Source organism: Lepisma saccharinum, chromosome 11, assembly GCF_977018435.1.
Source record: "Lepisma saccharinum chromosome 11, izLepSacc3.1, whole genome shotgun sequence".
Lineage (NCBI taxonomy): Eukaryota > Metazoa > Arthropoda > Insecta > Zygentoma > Lepismatidae > Lepisma > Lepisma saccharinum.
Window position 1 is genome coordinate 33,403,899 of NC_139239.1, and position 20,195 is coordinate 33,424,093.

A 20,195-nucleotide genomic window follows, 5' to 3' on the forward strand; every position below is an offset into this window, starting at 1 on the left:
CAACAATCAAACATTTCTAATCTGGTTCATATCTGCAAGGTGGTTTATGTATCCTTGCCGACCTTCGTGGAAATGCTGCTGCTGCAGTGGACTCTTGTTTCGAACATCCTGGCTTCTCCAGGCCCTGCATACCTCCTTGTCTCTGCTGCTCCATTTCTTCATTGTGAGCCACAGAAGGTAATTCCATATAGTCCAACTTAGCAAATTGATTATACTCACCACCACACTCTTCTGTACATCGTGTCGAGCGTTCACCATTACCATATCTTCCACTCTCATTCCTTCTGGAAATCTCTGGCTTCAAAAACGAAAAATGAACATTTCTTGTGTAATTGTCCCTCTTAACTTTGAAAATTGAGTGCGATAATTGTCCTACTATCTCGCCTTTTTCATACTGCTTTCTTTCTGGACAATAATAATATACTCCAGATCCTTTCTTATAATGCTCTGCCTCATAAATAACCCTTGTTCTATCATTATGAATTAATTTATTGGCGTTTACTTTGTATGAAAATAAAATTTCATTTGGTGATTTCCCCATAATCACATTTACAGTATTGTTGTGATAGAACAACATTCTCTTTAAGAATTTATCCACAGAAGCATTGCGTCTGTTGACGTTGCCTTTTGTTATCTCTCCTGTTAAAGTCATGTACCTTTTGATGATTTGTACATGCCTTTCAACTTCTCCATTTGCACATGGTCTATACGGTGGACTGTGAATCAATTTTATTCCATGATTGTTACAAAATCTCTGGAAATCCCTGCTGGCAAATGGAGGGCCACCATCAGAACATATGGTATTTGGTATTCCAAATATGGAAAAATGATTTGTCAACTTCTCAACAGTTTCTTCAGCCGTTAAATGAACAACTTGCCAAACATTTACGTATTTACTAAATGCATCCACTAAAATAAGAAATTTATATCCATGGAAGAAAAAATGATCTATGTGTACTCTGTGAAATGGTTCATTTTCGGGCTTCCATGAAACATACTCTTGTTTACTTGGTGCTCTTGAATGTCTTCTGCACACATCGCACGACAGAACATAATTCTCTATATCCTGGTTCATGCTCGGCCACCAAAAGTACTTTCTTGCAACATGTTTGGACTTCACAACTCCAGAATGAAATTTGTGCAAGTCTTGTAGAACCTTATTTCTCAATAATTTTGGCACTACAATTCGCTCACCATGGCATAACATTCCATTATTGCAATTTAAGACATTTTTATTCTGAGAATAAATTTTCAATTCTCCATCAGCTTCTTTACGTGCTATATTCCTCCAATCCTTCACTGTGTATTCATATGCTAGTAACAATGTTTCATCCTGTTTCATTGCTTCAATTACTTCCTCAACTCTTAAAGGATCTTCACTCATCAATGTCTCATTATCCAAAAAATAAATAGGTAAATCCTCTTCTTCATTCACTAAACATGACACAGGTAATCTGGATAAGACATCAGCTATCCCTACATTCTTCGTGTAATGAATGGAATAATCATAATTTGCTAGAAGTAACCTCCATCTTTGCCATCTCATAGATACTGTAGGAGAAATTGCTTTGTCCGGATCTAATATCGATTTACCTGTTGAAGAATCTGTTAGAATTTTAAATTTGTTTCCTGCCAAATATATATGAAAATGTTTTATACCTTCCACTACTGCCAAACTTTCCTTGTCAGCTTGAGAGTAACTTTTTTGACTATCTGTTAAAGTAGCTGAAAAACATGCAATAGGTTTCAGCACTCCTTCTATCTCATGTGTCAACTGACAACCTATCCCATATCCACTTGCATCCGTGACTAAAACTAATGGCAATCGAGTGCCAAACGATACTAAAACAGGCACAGAAACTAATAGCTGCTTAACTAGCTGAAACTCCCTCTCACATTCTTCGTTCCAAAACCATTGTACACTCTTCTTTTGCAATAAATAAAGATTAGGTATCCTAGAACTCAAATTAGGCAAAAATCGTGCATGATACGCCACTAAACCCATGAAAGTCGCCAATTCCTTTTTATTCTCAGGTACCTTACATTTTAACACTGCCTGAACATGTTCATTTGTAGGTAAAATTCCATGTTCCGTAAATTTCCTTCCTAGAAAATTTACTTCATGAACAAAAAATTCAGACTTCTGCAAATTTACTTTTACATTGTACTGCATCAATCTTTCCAAAACTAATACAGTCAGTTTGTAACAGTCATACAATGTATCTGCTCCTAAAAGAATGTCATCAATAAATGATACCACTCCATCAATACCACCAAGTATTGTGTCCATGGCTCTTTGAAATACTTGAGAACTTATTTTAGTTCCAAACGGTAAACGTTTATGTACATATAAATGACCTTCATTTACAATGGTAAGAACACGTTGAGACTTTTCTTCGACTAATAATTGATGAAAAGCTGAACGTAGATCAATCTTCGTATACCACTTATGTGAACCTAACTTATGATAAAGCTCGTCAAAAGTTGGAAGTGGATATTGTAAAGTATCTACAAACATTAGAAAAATGATTTATCTTGCCACAAAATCTGCAAGCTTTCCCCATAGCTGGACAACCTTCAGCTCCATGTTTTGTTTTCGAACCACATCTATAGCAAATCCAGTTAAAATTCCGTGGACTATCCTGTTGCAATTGTCCTTTATAACATTTCTTTACCTCTAATTTGCTCTTGTACATACTTCTTGGTGTGTATGTGTTAACTTTGTGGATGTTTGAGTCTTGCTGAATATGGCTACCAAATCTGTCTAGTACTTCATGATTCCTAATGTAGTCACAAACATCTTTGTATGTCTTTGGAGTCTCCATAATTAACTTCCTTTTTAATGTACCTTCCTCAAGTCCAAAAATTGTTTGTTGCTTTAATTCATTATCAAAATCTTCTGGCTTAAACCCACATGTTTATGACAACTTTTTAATTCGTGATATATAGTCATCCATTGATTCACCATGCTCTTTTTTAGCATTTTTAAATTTATATATCTCAAGCAACTTGTTTGTTTTAGGTTCATAAATATCAACGAGTTCAGTCAGCAAAACTTCGACAGGAAAACTACTAGGATCATTTGGAGCTAATTTAATATACAATGCCTCATAAGCATTATTTCCAATCACTGATAACAATAAATGAACCTTTTTATCTTCTTTAACTTCTTGTGCTTTTAAAAATGATTCAAATCTTCGCACATAAGCTTTAATATTACTTCCTACCTCATAGGATTCGAAGAATGGCAACGTATTCATTTTCCAACTTCTTACAGTAGATTTGAATCTTCTATTCAACTACAATAATCTTATTAAATAATTGTTCAACTCACAAATGTATCCAATCCATCGTCGCCACTTATCAAGGAATGCACTCAGAATTCTTAGCAAATGTTACAAAGTTACTTTGAAGAGAACATGAAGGGAATGTGTGAATGGAATAATCATAATTTGCTAGAAGTAACCTCCATTTTTGCCATCTCATAGATACTGCAGGAGAAATTGCTTTGTCCGGATCTAATATCAATTTACCTGTTGAAGAATCTGTTAGAATTTTAAATTCTAACCTCCAAAAATGGAGGTTACTTCTAGCAAATTATGATTATTCCATTCATTACACGAAGAATGTAGGGATAGCTGATGTTATTGATTCAAAGAACTTATATAATGAAACACTTGGGTTCGAACATTTTTATATTAGCTCCATAACACATGTATAAAGAAATCAACAACCAGTAACTATAACAACAATAATATATATAGCTGTTTCAGCCCATGGCTTCATAACTTAAACTAATATATAACAGTGTGGAATCCCAGCATCATTGAAGCAGTATATCCCTGAAAGTATGGACTTGTTTGCATCGTCGACATCAAGACTAAAGGAGGCGTATACAGAAGACCAGTTGTCAAGCTTGTACCACTTCCCATCGAAGATGATTCTGAACAATAGTGAAGTGCAGTTTAGTGTTCAATACAATAATTTGTAACTATAATGTGATCTAGTGTAATCAAGTCACAGTTAAGTACAGTAGAATTTTTTTCTTTGGTCTATTGTACAATGAAAGGGGGGGAGAATGTACGAGGGCAAATCGAAAAGTCTTTTCATCTAATTTTGTTATAAGTGTTATTACAAAAGTGAGATATACGAGCGATGCAGTAGGCTTTTCTTGGAACGGCCCTATTGTAACTTCCAATTTCTTCCATGGCATGGTGCTGTTATCAGTTGGCAAAGATGGCCGGAGTGCTCAGGAAGTTCACACCATATGAGCAGCGAAGTGTTATTCATTTTTTATGGTGCAAAGGACAAACAGCCACAGATATCAACAGGGAAATGGAGCAAGTGTTTATCAGTGCGAAGTGTGCAGTGGTGGTGCAAGGAGTTTGAAAATGGACTGGAAAATGTGGAGGACAATGAGCGATCGGGTCAACCTCGTTCCTCGCTGACACTGGACATTACACGTGTTGATGAAATAGTAAAAGCTGATCGATGTGTTCATCTGAAAGACATTGCCACTGAACTTGGCATTTCCTATGGTAGTGTTTACGATCTTTCTGGTCCATTGAAGACGTTTCTGGCAGGACAGAGGTTCACGAACAACACCGAAGTGCAGAACATTGTTCGTCGTTGGTTCCGTGATCAGCCGGCCACCTTTTATGCAACAGGCATTGCAAAATTTGTGGTACAGTGGGACAAGTTCTTCAACAGATGTGGTGATTATGTGGAAAAATAGCAAAACGTACGTAGAAGATTGTGTATATCTTGTTTTTCTTTTATGGCTTCAAATCTGGCAATAAATAGTTAGTCGCAAAGACTTTTTGATTTGCCCTCGTATGATAAACATGTTTATCTTTATAGTAAATGTCACATAGAAAACACAGCACTTTGTGCTCATAGCAACAAGCATTTATTTTTAAACATGCATGCCAGTAAGAACGTTGAGTCAGTCAGGCGAGTGCAAACGAACAGAGTGGCTGCTCGGATGTTACAAGATAAGCAACTCTAGTGAGCATTGAGAAATTTTCAACATGTTTTGTTATTTGTAGTGCTAGTGTTAGTAAAAAAACATTAAAAAAATACAAACAATCACCATGTGCTTTGTTGCTGATCTAGCAAAACGATGTGGTTGATACCTTCAGTATGTGAAAATTTCATTACTCCTTTAAGAATAAATCCTATGGTTTAATCCTGAAAATGTTTGGGTTATTTAGACACCCAATATTCACAGGCAATTCAATGCAATGCTTTAAGAGTTGCTAAAGGAAAGCATGCATTCCATTTTGGTAATTTAAAGAATTACTGTAATATTCTTGTGATCTAATAATGTTAAAAACCATGTGTATGTTCACTTTAAAAAAAACTTACAGTTCATTTTTCCACCCAGTTTTTGTTTGGGATCAATTTCGCCATTTTTCTGGTAGTTTCGTCAGGCATGAGTTTTGGTTCAGTATCTCTCTCTGCACAACTGCCAAGTGGTTATATTTAGATATCATGTGTATGTCTTAATTCCCACAAGGAAAATTTACAATTTCCTGTATTGTCGCTTACATATTTCAGAACATGTATTTATATTTTCATCCTTTCATTTCAGTAATTAAATATTCAGGAGCTGGACAACTGGTGTCTGCCATTATCAATTTCATATCTTCTTGTCTTTTGATAGCAGGTGCTGTTAAGGTAAATATCTCATACTTGTTAGGAACATAGGGTGCATTCCGAAAGTCTTAACGAAAAGAACGAATCGAATGAAAGTAACTGGCCTCATGAACCTGGTGAAACCATTTATTTTTCACACTTATGGGACGCTCTAGACAAAAGAGCAGATGCAGCGTCTTGTTTATACAAATTTTCCACATGGCGTCAAGCGGAAGGCATGTCCTGGCAGAAATAAACTCTGCTGTGAACACTATTACTCATTTTAATCACATTGTAAGAACAGTTATGGCACACTCATCTTGTGCATGTTGCTTCATATCGCTCTCTGTTAAAATTATAATACATTTTCCGAACTAGTTCAGTTTGAAGTCATCATGCACGTGTGAGGTCTGCAAGCAGCAGAAGATTCTCACCGAACAAACCAGCCTCCTGGCCCGTGCGTTTGGTGAATCTCATTCTTTCATGAGATGCACGGAATGTGACTTTTGGGACAGCATAATGAACCTCACGAAACGCACGGAAGTACTTATGGGACAGCCAGTTACCATAACTCGTTTAACGCGTTAAACTCGCGCGACTTTCGGAACAGGCCCATAATAGATTAACTGCAACTTTATTATCAAATTTGAAAATGTACAAATTACATATACATGCATGGTTGCGAGAGTCCATAAATAAGAGTTATGATAATTTTATCAATGTATGTATATCTGCAAATGGTATGTGATCAAGCACAGAAGTCTGTATTTTAAAAGGTACAATTTACAACTGTGGTGGAGTGGTTAGCACAGCATGTTATGACCCCAGGGGTACCTGAGTTTGAATCCCAGCCTGCATATAGGTATTCGTTGCGAATGTCCTTTCATCAACTTCATCTAATTGTCATTCATCCTCATTGTCACGATTAGCCAAAAATGGGAGAAAATGGTGAAACAAAATGATGGTAAAAAAGAGAGATGCTGGATGAGCCCAAGAGGCATTTTATGGAGGAATGGATTTTTTTAAAAAATAATCTCCAGGAGCCAGCAGCTCAAAATTAAATTGTAAAGATTTTTGAAAGGCAAGTTAGAAGAAATTCTAATTCATTGTCTTTAAAAGCTAAGAAACTTTGTGTGGAGCTTGGTTTGTATCAAATTATATCTGCAGCTAGGTCTGGCTTTCATGCACTCATTTGGCTGTGAACTGGGGCACCTTGTTCAACTATGGTGTCATCACTAGATCTCGCCCACATAGACCAAGTTTTGCCATAAATACACATTTTACAGTGGCGTATGCAAGGGGGGTTAAAGGGTTTAAACCCACCCTTACCTTTTGAAATATTATGAAAAATGCTGTGCAAAAAGTAAAAATGGCCAATTTATCACAGTCAAAAATCTGCGTCAATACTACTACTACTACTACAATTAATAATAATAATTTGAATTATTATTCAAGAACAGAGAAAATCACAGCATTCCAAACACGTGCATCTTTCAGAGTGAATGCATTGAAAATAAACACGAATTCTTGAAAATAAAATATGAGGGCAACTAAGATTTAAAAAAGAAAAAAGTTGTCTTGTATCTCAGCTGCAACAATGTTCAATGTTCAATGAACAATGAGCATTAACTAAATAAAGTTCTTTGTTCGTTATAAGCGGCTACTGTACAGACAAGGCTAGGCGGACAAGAATAGTCACCAGTCCACCTTCCCATTGTTTACCGCGGTGCCGCACGTTTGAATTTCTGAATTCAAACAACAATAAGCTAAACTATTTAAAAATGCATTGTTGGTAAGAACAGTGAGACAATCCAGATGTGAATTATCGGGGACAAAACCGAAAAACCAATTCCGGGAATTGAACCAAGATCTCCCACGTGGTTGTCAGATGCCTTACAGACCGGACCATTGTAGCTCCTTGGATTAGTTCCATACTGGGTCATTCCACGTCAAATCATCCAGGCCATGTCACCCACCATCTCCGATTTTGATGAAATTCGGTACTTATATAACTTTTGATGCTAATTACAAAAATGACAACTCTTTTGAGTTTGGTGAAGGGGTTCAGAAATTACGCGTTTTTAAAAATCTCCGTGTATGCCACTTTTGGCTCCGCTTTGAATGACACGCATTAGGTTATAAATGACAGTATCTTCTCTCAGGTTTTCCATAGAAACTTCAAGTTCGTTTTCTTTTGCTCAGGATAGTATAAGCTTTCATTTACATAAGGTTTCAGATCAATGTATCAATACTCATGTATTTTATGTATAGTTTCATGTATTTTTTTAGAAAAATAAATTACTAAATTCAAGAGCAAATTTCGTGTAATGCCCCCCCTTCAATTTCCCCCAAATTTTAAATACTGGTTGCTCAGAGTGTGTATTAATGCCTGATGGAAAAATTTGGATGGGCGGTTCAGAGACAGGGTGATAAAAAAAATCAATTGCATTAAAAGTTAATCTTATTAAAAATGCTTATGTATTTAGCACAAAGTCTGGAGTACAATGTGTTTTGAGGTATAATATTAAAAATTTCTGTTCACTATGTGTGAAGATAAGCATAGGCGTAACCTGGCGGGGACAAAGGAAAGCATTTTCCCCCTCCAAAATTTATAGATTAATTAAAATTTACAAATAATAACTGCAGTGGAACCCCAGTTTCAAGTTTCTCGATTTTACATTTTCCTGCATTTTACATTCAATCTTGGTGGTCCCAACATAGAAAATTCCTAAGAAATTTTCCTCGGTTTTACATTTTCTTGCATTTAAGTCGCGTTGGTCCCCTGAACAACGTAAAATCGAAGTTCCACTGTATCTAAGTTAGTTGCAACTGTCTTCATTTTTTTAAAAAAATATAATCATCATCATTAGCATTCTCCAGTTTATCAAATTTTCTTCGAGAACATTCTCTATGTGCATTTTATCTCAATATGGATTTTTTTTCTACTCTTCACGGGGATACGTAATATGAAGTAAGAATTAATAATACACATTTGTGCTGATTGAAGTTTTTTCCAAATGGAGCTTTTTATGCCACATACAACAGAAAATCTCCTTGTGATGGGATGGTTGGAACACTTAGGAGACTTGTATAGGCTACAGTATCAAGTAACAAGTGCAGCAATGAAGTACCAATTCCGTAGAAATAGTATTACAGGCATACATTTCTTACTAATCACGTAAGGTGAAATGACAACAACCCACAGTACAATGTGTCAGCAATTGCAAAGTACTACACAACAGCACCAGGAAGATTAAGTATGGACTATTTTGAACTTCGGCTACAGGCTATTTGCAGTGTTCGGTAAGTTACTTTTTACAAGTACCCGAGTTACAGTCACTCATTTAAAAAGTAACTGAGTTACTGGTACTTTGAAAGGAACTGTGAGTTACTTACAGTTACTGTGAAAGAAACTTACAGTTAATGATCATTGATTTGTGTAAAAATTACAAATTGTGATTCTAGTACATACCTAATATGTCTTCATATACTTACATTACTACTGCAAATAAATGATGAAACACAGAATCAACTTTGCTTGAACGATTTTAATTAAGAAATCATTTGTATGCTGACCACGGTATTTTGAATATGGTGTCATTGATTCCACTTGCACCTATTTCTTTCTCCTCCATTCCAAGTTCAACAAGATCCAAAGATCCACTCCTTCGACAATGACTTTTTCTTAGCTCGACAGTCCACCTAAAACACTGAAGTTTTCACATACAAGTAGATATGAATTGCAGTAAAGCGTGGGTGATGTTAGCATGCAACAAAGCATAGCTTCCTTGCCAGGCCAGCAATTCCAAGAAAATCCTTTTATGTAGCATCCAGAGAAGGTGCAGATATATTTTTTTTTACAGTTGGGAACAGAAAATGTGAATGGCACAATTTATAGTACTTGAAATTTTGGCAATTCATAGAGTACAATAGAGTAAATATCATTAGGTACTATCTTCATGGGTGTAACTTGGGAACTATCTTTGGGTTGAGAGAATCACAAAGTTTCCCATACCATAAAAATAGTGTCAAAGATTTTTTGCTAAATACATTTGAAAAATCACATAATTCCTCTTTTTTTGTTTGTTCCTCAAGTGCCAGAGGTTTACAAAATATATTTAACTTGTAATTTTTAATTAATCTATACATTTTTGAGGTTGCAAATGCTTCCCTTTGCCCCCGCCAGGGACTTAACTTCGCACATAGTGAACAGAAATGTTTAATATTATACCTCAAAATATGTACTTCAGACTTAGTGCTAAATACAAAAGCATTTTTAATAAGATTAACTTTTAATGCAAATGATTTTATCATCACCCTGTCTCTGAACTGCCCGTCCCAATTTTTCCATCAGGCATTAGTACACACTCTGAGCTACCTGTATATAAAATTTGGGGGAAATTGAAGGGGGAGCATTACACGAAATTTGCTCTTGAAGTTAGTCATTTATTTTTCTAAAAAATACATGAAACTATACATAAAATACATGAGTATTGATACATTGATCTGAAACCTTATTTAAATGAAAGCTTACACTATCCTGAGCAAAAGAAAACAAACTTGAAGTTTCTACGGCAAACCTGAGAGACGATACTATCATTTATAACCTAATGCATGTCATTCAAAGCGGAGCCGCAAGTGGCATACACGGAGATTTTTAAAAATGCGTAACTTCTGAACCCCTTGACCAATTTTAAAAAAAACTGTAATTTTTGTAATTAATTTCAAAAGTTCTATAAGTATACCGAATTTCATCAAAATTGGAGATGGTGGGTGACATTTTCACTAAATTCTGGATGATTTGACATGGAATGACCCTACTTTGATTATTTCAATTTATTTTAATATATTTTCTTGTTTTTATGTATTTTCTTCACACTTAAAATGTCTCACTTCGTCAGGGTTGCGACAGACCTGGAAAACCTGGAAAAGTCAGGGAATTTGAGGGGTCCAAAAAGGTCAGGGAATTTTGTCTTTATTGACTTTATATATATATATATTTGTCAGATATTGCCATCCGACTAATGTTGAACTTCAACAAAATGTTCACTACAACTTGCGATAAAAATTGAATGCATGGCATTCTTGGAATTGATTTTTGTTGGATGTCTTTGGACTGCAACATCTGACAAAAATCCGAGTTTGTCTGGTGTGGTACAACATTTCATTGAACAAATTTTTTGGCTCCTTATATGCATGCGATTTTTGTCAAACGTAGCAGTTCGATACTTGTTATTCTGCGACATCCGACAAAAATCACATGAATTGCGCAATCATGAATCTGATGTTTCTTGGAAGTTCCAGTATGACATTTTCGGTCGTTTACGACGATTGTCAGATGCAACATCCAATAAAAATGGAGCCTTAGTCTGCTGCACCACTGCAAATATGCTGCTGGAATTTTATTACTCTTCTGGCTCACTTAATCTTATTCAATATAGAAGAGCATACGAAGGTTTTCTTTCATCATCCAGGCGTAATACTGGTTTTGCATAGGTTAACATTAGTTTACAATGACATGGAACTGTATTTCCATGTCAAGAAGAATCCAACGAATCGGGATAGTTGAATAATGTCACAAAAAAGTAAAACGGAAATCTGTATTGGTAAACATTATATGAATTTGAAAAATGCAGGATGCTCCCAACGCAAAGTTTTCTGCAACACTCGTATTGCAATTTACGCCCCCTCCTCCCATTTGGTCCTGTCTGTTTAAACTCATGGAATGGCCAATGTTATGAAATAAAATTATAACAATAAATACATGAATATTTTAATATCATAATTACTCGAATCATTTAATCCTAAAAGCATATCACTTTTTTCAGTAATTGACATTTCTCTGCCAGACCTGTTAAATTTTCACTTTTCATCTACTGATTTATACGAGAGGCATCCAGAAACTAAGTTCCAATTAGTAGGGACCTTGATTTTTTTTTTGCAAACGCGATAATAGTGAAAAATGTCATTTGCTGCAAAGTAGTGTGTATGAATGTGGAGTGAGATGTGTGGACACATTTTCACTCATTCAAAATAGTGAAATAACGAGACTTCGGCATAAAATGTAAATTGTTGGCAATCTCGCAAATTTTAAAAATGTGCTTAAACGACAAAAAAATACCTTGAAATCCAACATTCTTGTCTTTTTTAGGCTTAAAGAAACTAAATGTCCCATATTTGTGTATCTAGAACACACGAGTTTTCCAACATTTTATCCAAGAGAAAACTATAATGCATGTTGTACGTGGAATACTTCCGACAGCCACATTCAATCAAATATTACCCAGGATATTCTCAATTTCTATCAGAACAATTTGTACCACAGAACAAAGTTGTGGGGTTCACACATGAAGCCGCATCATCAGAATTTATCGCGCAAGAAGTGTTTTGAATCACCGAGCTAAGTGGTGTGATTTTGATGGTGATCGAGTGCTCACATACCACCACAGGGGAGTAGTAACATCGGCATTTGTCGAGCGAGAAATAATGGAAATTAATTTCCTAAAACGGCTGTTTTATTGCACCAGATTAAAACCACATGACACTTCTTCCTGCCTGCATATGTGTGTTGCGCTCCGACCACTAGTGCCACATACAGGTCCCATCGGAACTTTTTTCTGGATGCCCCTCATACATAAACTTTTGAAAGCTGTTATGAACAGCGTGTTCCCCTTCTCGCCAGTAATAACTTTATAACTACATGTTGGCAGTTTCACAGTACTTCACGTGGATATACTGTGAAGGTTTGTACTGAAGGAGAAGTTCCATTGATAATGTAAGGAAATATGACACTTTGTTTTGTATGATTCAATTGTTTCGCTTGAGTGCAAGGGTTAAGTTTCTTGCTTTACATAGAAAAGAGAAGTACGTTTGTGCATTGAAAAATGAGTCTGCCTCATGGTTCTTGCAAACAGAGCGTTCCAGACCTCAGTGGGAATATCAACATATAATAACAAGAAAAGCCAAAGAGATTGAAAATTACAAAATTCCTTTTTGCATCAATCACTTCACTCTAATCTCATTTCGTTGTAACTTTAAAAAAAATGGAATATTTTATTGAAAACTGACTGCATGTGAAAAAATCCCTAATTCCTCCCTATTGTGCAAATAGTAATAATTTTCCAAATTCACTATTTTCCAGTTTGAATGCAAATCATAGAGAAATTAAGTCAATTTCATGGATGCTAATATATGACATTCTCATTTTCATTTGCAAAAACATGAATTTAGTTTATAATTGTCAGGGAAAAATCTAAATTGTGTCCTGGAAAAGTCAGGGAATTTCATTTCTGCTTGTCTGTAGCCACCCTGCTCGTTAACTACACAATTATTTCATAGCATAGAAACAAAAAAAAAATGCTCCCTAGAATTTGTTAAAAATCGAATGACTAGAAAGTAATTTCGTTCTATTGCTTTCATAAATACTATATGTATGTATAGATCTATATTACTTAATAGTAGTAGTGATATTAGTAGTAGTAATTCAACTAATAAATTATAAGCATTATTAATTAATTATGAGTATTATTATTTAATTAAAGTATAATAAAACAATAGTAATGTGAATTTGGAGAAAGTTTTAGAAATAACCCCCCTGATGAAATCCTGCACATGCTACTGCACCCCACACCCTCTTACCTCACCAGCTACGTTTTTTAGAGCACCGTGGCTGACGTGAAAATGACATAATATGGTTATCTAGGCAGTAATCAGAAATCTACATTTTAAAAGTAGCTTCGCTACAGCTACAGCTACATTTACCAAAAAGTAGCTCGCTAAGCTACTCCTGTTCACTATTTGCTACTTTTGCACTACTTATGCACAAAAAACTTAAAACAACGATATGGATATTTAAAAGAAGCCCCTAGTGTGGTAATTGTACTTTCTGGAAAATAGGTTCTGTTATTTATTATCATGATTCCTGGAATTTGATAATTTTGATAGCAGTGTTACTTCAGTTACTTATTTTTACTACAGTGTTTGAGAATAACATACATAGGTGCCCACTCCATGGGGCTTGGGGGGGGGGGGCTTGAGCCCCCAAATAATTTTGCTTAAGAGGATCTAATGTATTATTTTGCTTCTCTTGTAAAGTTTACTCTGAATTGTACCACATGAACTTAACTTTAAATACACATTTTAAATGTTCTACACCATCAACTTTGGAGGGCTCAAACCACTAAACCATCAACTTTGGGAGGGCTATAACCAGAAACAGTAAAACATTTGACTTATTACTATATACTAAGTATGTTATAATGAGTGTTGTTAAAATTTGTACTAAAGGAGTTTGAAAATACTATGTGCATGAACTAGGGTAGTGGATGGGACGTTCGGGCTACAAATGGCTCTCACATGACATTCAGAACAACATCATTGATATATTAGGGAGATCTGTTTTGCGCTCCGTGGTAGCAGATATTAAAAGTCGGGAATATTTTGCTATTATAGTTGACGAAACTTGTGACATATCCATCTGTGGACAATTAATATTCTGCATTCGAACTGCGAATAAACATTTTGATATTTTTGAGGAATTCATGGGCTTTTATGAAATTCTGAACACTGAGGCCAAAACTTTAAAAAAAGAGAGAGTGAGTCATTAATTAATTTATTTCAGTGATCAGAGCCCCCCGAATAATTTTGACAAGTCGGCGCCCCTGATAACATACCTATGTAAGTAGTATATCAATTCAAATTTGATACATGAGTATTGCAACTGGGGCATGACCCAAATTAATAATTACAACTATACACAAATAAAATTTGGTATGATTATTTATACAGGGTGTTTCTGTGACCGTGTTACAGACTTGCAGGGATGATGGAAGGGAACAAATGGAACAAAATGAGATAGGGAACCCCTGGTCCGGAAATGCACCAGTCATAAGTAACAAGCCAAAACCTTCGAAGGGCAGGCAACCTCGCATAATGCAGAGGGGCAGCATAAAAGAAAGGGGGAAATAATCCATGGAGAGGACTTAACGTCAAACTCGACGTGTGTAGTCAAGAAGCACGAGTGTTATGGCTGTAATCAGTGCAATGGAGTATACGCTAGAGGAACTGGCTGAAATGGTGTTTTTGTATGGACCAGGAAATGGGAACTGTAGGGAAGCAGAAAGATTGTATCGGACCATGTATCAACGGCACAGACATCCAGCACACACCATGTTTCCCAGACTTTTCCAACGATTATGGGAAATGGGGCAAGTGCGACCTCAATTCCACGAGCAAGGGGGATGAAGAACTGCAAGAACACCCGATCTTGAAGAAGCATTGCTGGATCGGGTGGAAGGACAACCATCCATTAGTACTGGGCTGTGGCACATGAAATTGGTGCAGCCCATAGCACTGTTTGGAAAGTTCTGAGGAAGCAGCAGCTGCACTATTACCATCCACAGCGTGTCCATGCCTTGGGGTCATGTCAGAAGAGTTGTCTACAAGACACCTGTGAGTAATGTAGAGGAACTCTTGGCAAGAATCCTTGCAGCCTGTGATCTGGTCGGAACAACTCCTGGGATATTAGAGCGGATGCGACAGAGCTTATTTCGACGCTGTCATGCCTGTATCAAGGCAAGGGGGGCATCACTTTAAACAATTGCTGTAATAATGGCTGCAGTTATTACTCATGAAAGTGACTACAGTGATTCTTCTGTAATTTTGTTTTCCACTTCCTCAGACATCTTTTACGGTTCCCCTCCACATTGTGAGTGGTTGTCTGCCCTTCGAAGATTTTGGCTTGTAACAACTCTTGACTGAGATATTTCCAGACCACGGTTCCCTATCTCATTTTGTTGGATTTGTTCCCTTTTATCATCCCTGCAAGTCTGTAACATGGTCACAGAAACACCCTGTATTTACATATCAACATATTATTCTTGAGAATCAATACTTAATTTTTAATCGACTGATGTGAAAACAGTATTTTGAATGAAAATTATCTCACTGACTCATTCTCATGGATGATAATTGTCGTGACCATGCTGGATATCTAGAGTTTCTGAATATCTAGATTATCACATAGTATACTGAAATTAACATATTGTGCAAAAGGGGAATAACATAAAAATATGATATTTATTAATTTTATCTTCTTAGCCCTTAAACAGAATGTTAGTTGTGTAAGGGGGGGGGGGTTACTTGAACCTTGGGGATACCTGGGGGATGCTTTTATGGTATAAAAGAGGAAGAGGTGGAGTGATGCTTTACGTAAGCTTTCCTGTTGGGAATGCTTCCCTGAAGACTGTGGAAATTTGTCACATTTAAATCAAAGGGACTCAGATTCGATACCTTGTGGGCAAGAATACATTTAGGGGGTCCAAGGGGTCCGGACCCCACGAAATACTTAATTATTACAAATAATATTAAATAATGAAAAGAATGATATAATAAAATTGACACGTTCTAGGCACAATTACTTCACGCGTCATATTATTATACTATTAATATTAACTTAATAACACTCAGCGGTGAACGATGAGACTCGGTGAAGTACACAGACTCCTCTCAGGTACAGGGATAGTGTTAGGCAAAGACAATATTCACAGCACAGAGAAATAAAACCACATTACTGCCGTATGTATAAACTGAAAAGTTTTATTCTTTATTTATTGCAATTATAATGCAACTATACTTGAGACGAAGGTGAGGATTTCGCTTTGTCGATGAATTGACTCAATTAAAACGCATAAACTCAATGCGTGGCTATCGGCAAGCCTATGATCACATAGACCTAGCTTGCGCCCCGAACTACCACACCAAGAGATATGCAATGATAACTGAGCCAATATTTGCTCTTTAGCTTTTTATTTCCAAATTAATCTTTAGGCTAACTTTATTATTTGATGTAGAATGGTTGCAGTATTGTGCATATCATCAATGCATGGCTATCGGCGTACCTATGATCACATAGGCCTAGCTTGCGCCCCAAACTACCATACCAAGATGTATGCACAACACCGAGGAGTTCTTTTTAAGTTTAAAAGCTTCGTCGATCCGTGGCGAAAAAGTGTGATGATTCTTACGCGATATCCTTGCTTTTATACTATTTTCGAGAACACAGATTAAAGTACAGATGAATCATTCACTATCTTCAAAAGGATACTATCAACAAAACTGACATCTATACATCTTTAGAAATACAAATTCGTATAGTGCACTCTTGCAAACATGAAGATACATTAAACTACTCATAACAGAGCATAAAATACAATAAACATTAAACAAAAGATATATATTACAAACAGGGTGCAATATTACATATAATAACAAAGAAATTACGCCTTCTTTTACAAAAATAAATACATTAGTGACATATATTCTACTGGTGACGTCACATAAAAATGTGGATCATATCAAAATAACTAAAATTAAATAATGATATAATAAAATAACTAAAATTAAATAATGAAAATATACTTGTTTAATCCTGGGTTACTTATTCCCACCGAACTTATTGGAAGGCAAGGATTATATTGGAATCATACGACTTTCAATACAAAAAATACAATACAATTCTCAATTCCATCAGAAGAAATGCCTGTAATTAATATCACATAGTGCCATCTCTTACTTATTTTTTTGTTCATTTGCTATTCACTTTTATGTTATTTTGTTAATCTTAATTATTTCTTATTTATTTTTTATTTATTATTTATTTTTTTATTTTTATGCTTATTATAATTATTGCTTTCTCATTGTTGACAATTTCAGTGTAAAATGGCCACCTGTGCTCTATCTGAAATTTTCTCAATAAATAAATAAACTACAAAAACTAGGAAAGACACCTAGTTGAGAGGATGGGATCCTCTGCTCATCATTCATCATTCTTCCTCATTCTCACAATTAGCCAAAAGTAGCATCCATTCGCAATATCATTATTAGCGAAATTACAGAAAAGAGAAAACTCCTGCTAAATGTAGTGAAAAAATTGATAGGTCAACGGAGGCTCTACATAAGAGTAGGAAAAGTACATAATTTTGGAAACTGTACATTAACTAAAGAAAATTGTAGTTTCTGAAAGAAAGTCAATAACTCGTACGTAATTTTTACAATATCATAAAATATATTGAGGAAACAGACAAGTAAACCCAAGTGTTCTAAACAAATTGTAATTTTAAAATTTGTGAACAAATACTTTGACTAAAATAATTGCAATTCCAGAAAATGTATTCTATTGTTCTAGTAACAATAATTTCTTACTGGTGAGACCCTATGTACTCACAATGATCAATGCTGTTAATGTAATGACACTTTGCTATTATAGCGGAAAATGGACTGCACTGCAAGTTGCATTTTTCACAGTAATTAATGTCATTTTGCTCTCTCTTACACCATGGATATCCACAGGATTTGTTCCGGGGATGCTGGAAACGAGGCATGTTTCTCCCCAAAGTAAAACTCCACAACAAAACTAAAAAAGAAAAACGAATCTGTTAGCCGTAATATATTCATGAGTGACAGTAAGTTTTCTACATATTACATTTAATGATATACTAATGAAATAAATTATGCGGATATCTATAACCTGTGATATCAAGATATTTATAATCTAGGTTATCCATATTTCTATGTAAAAGACTGTCTCTGTGAATCTCCTGCAAAAGTAAGCATTATTGTAGAACTTTTTTAACACTGTAGCCACATTCAAAACTTACCTCAAAATGCCGAGATGAAATGAAGCTGTAGCGAAATTTTTGCTACAACTACAGAAATTTTCTAGCTTTGCTACAGCTACAACTACAATTTTCAAAGTATAACACCACTACAGCTACAGCTACAAATTTCGTAGCTAGCTACACTAGGAATGCTACAAGTAGCACACTACGTCTGACCACTGTATCTAGAAATACTTTATTTTCAATTTCATAAGTTCATCGGTGGGTTATTGAGATGGGTGATGCCTCCAATTCTAGATGGTAAAAACTAAGAATAAATTGCCATCACTTCAAAGTAAATGGTAACAGCAACAACCCCCCCTCCCCTTTTGACACCTAACATTACCATAGGAAGCACTTTATACGAGCCTTAGAAAATCGAACTCCTTCAAAGTCTGTTTTAACTCCTTTTAAGGTGAAATTTAGCTCTTTTATGTGCATCAGGTTTGGCAACACTGCTGCAGAGAAGAGGTGTGCACCAGAGAAATACATTGCGCTTATAATGGGTGCATTATTTTTATTTGTTCTCTCGGAAATATCAAATATCCAGTGGCATAAAATGGAATGGAAAAAGGATACATTGAAAAATATTTTGGTAGTTGGAATAGTCAAAACTCCCATTTGATTAGTCGTAAAGTGAAGTTGAAGTTAATTCTCCAAAAGTACAGCATCTTGAATAGGTAGTGTGGAAAATGACATGGTTCTGCACTACCTGATAGTTTCACTCGATTATGAAATCTGCAAGAGGTGCTGGTGTTGGCAAGCGTACGGGGTATTCGTCTGCTTGTAATAAACTTTAAAAAATGCTTCCACTTGCAACATGGGGAGAAATTTATACTCTTATTGAAATAAATGTACAACTGGTGCGAAACTATCACTTCTCCCCTTATGGAAGAAGTCCTAGCTGAAGTAAAGAGGTCCTAAGATTTCTTATGTATGTTAGTGGCTCAAATGTTCGTGTTGAGATATTGGGCATCTTAAGTCTAGTTACATGCTAAAGCATAACCATCTGGTGGTCATACAAGGATATCTGTCTAAGCCTGAGTTACTCTGCCTCCAGTTTAAAAGTAGCTGTGATATATATAGTTGGTACCACGTAATAAATATTGTCTCGTTTTGGAACTTATTGTATGTGGGAAGCAGACGCTGAAAGGGTGACATCCTTACATTCATTTCATGTATACAGGTTACCTGCATAACAGCTGTTTTATATAATAATAAATATATTAAATATAAATAATAATAAATCATTTCATGTTATCCACATGCATTCATTTCTGTGTTGCTAAATATTAGCAGTGCCTAATATTATAAAGGATTTCTGTGTATTTCAGTGAGTCTCATTGCTCACCAAATAGCATTATTCTCTTATTGTTAAGAACTATTAAATAGAAATAAAATAAACATCCATTTTTTCATTGTACGCCACAAGATCAACTTTAAAAAAATGTCATACCTGACAGATGTCAGTCCATTGTGCAATCTCCCAAAATGTTCAGCCTATAAAAAGAGTTCGCTTTGTGCATGTCTGATCAAACTGTCAGTTGACAATGATCTGAAATTCCATCTGTACAAAATGATGGTTCCTCAACAACTTCAAGTCTGTGACTACACAATCACCTGATCTCACCCCCTTGTAATTTTTTTCTTTGTTGCCATCTGAAGGCTACTGTTTACTGACATCCACCATGAACCATTGTTGAACTGAATGCTGCTATATGCCAAGAAACTGCAGTGATAATGATGTAACTCATGCAGTGAGTGATGCAAAACTTCAGACATTGAGTAGAAATGTGTATTGTGAAAGAGTGCCACCATTTGAATAAAATTTTCAAAACCAATTGAAAGAAACTATGCCCTTCTTTATACTTTCATATTATGTAATAAAATAGGATTGGTCAT

General features: G+C 35.5%; 1 protein-coding gene across 1 annotated transcript in view; it reads left to right on the top strand.

The window, feature by feature from the left end:
- The window catches only part of LOC145995193 (uncharacterized), a 59,541-nt gene that overhangs the window by 27,229 nt on the left and 12,117 nt on the right, over positions 1-20,195 (top strand). Inside the window, exon 4 of the mRNA XM_083131749.1 lies at positions 5,594-5,679. Within this exon, the coding sequence (XP_082987875.1) occupies positions 5,594-5,679 (86 nt within the window). The remainder of the gene's footprint in view (positions 1-5,593; positions 5,680-20,195) is intronic.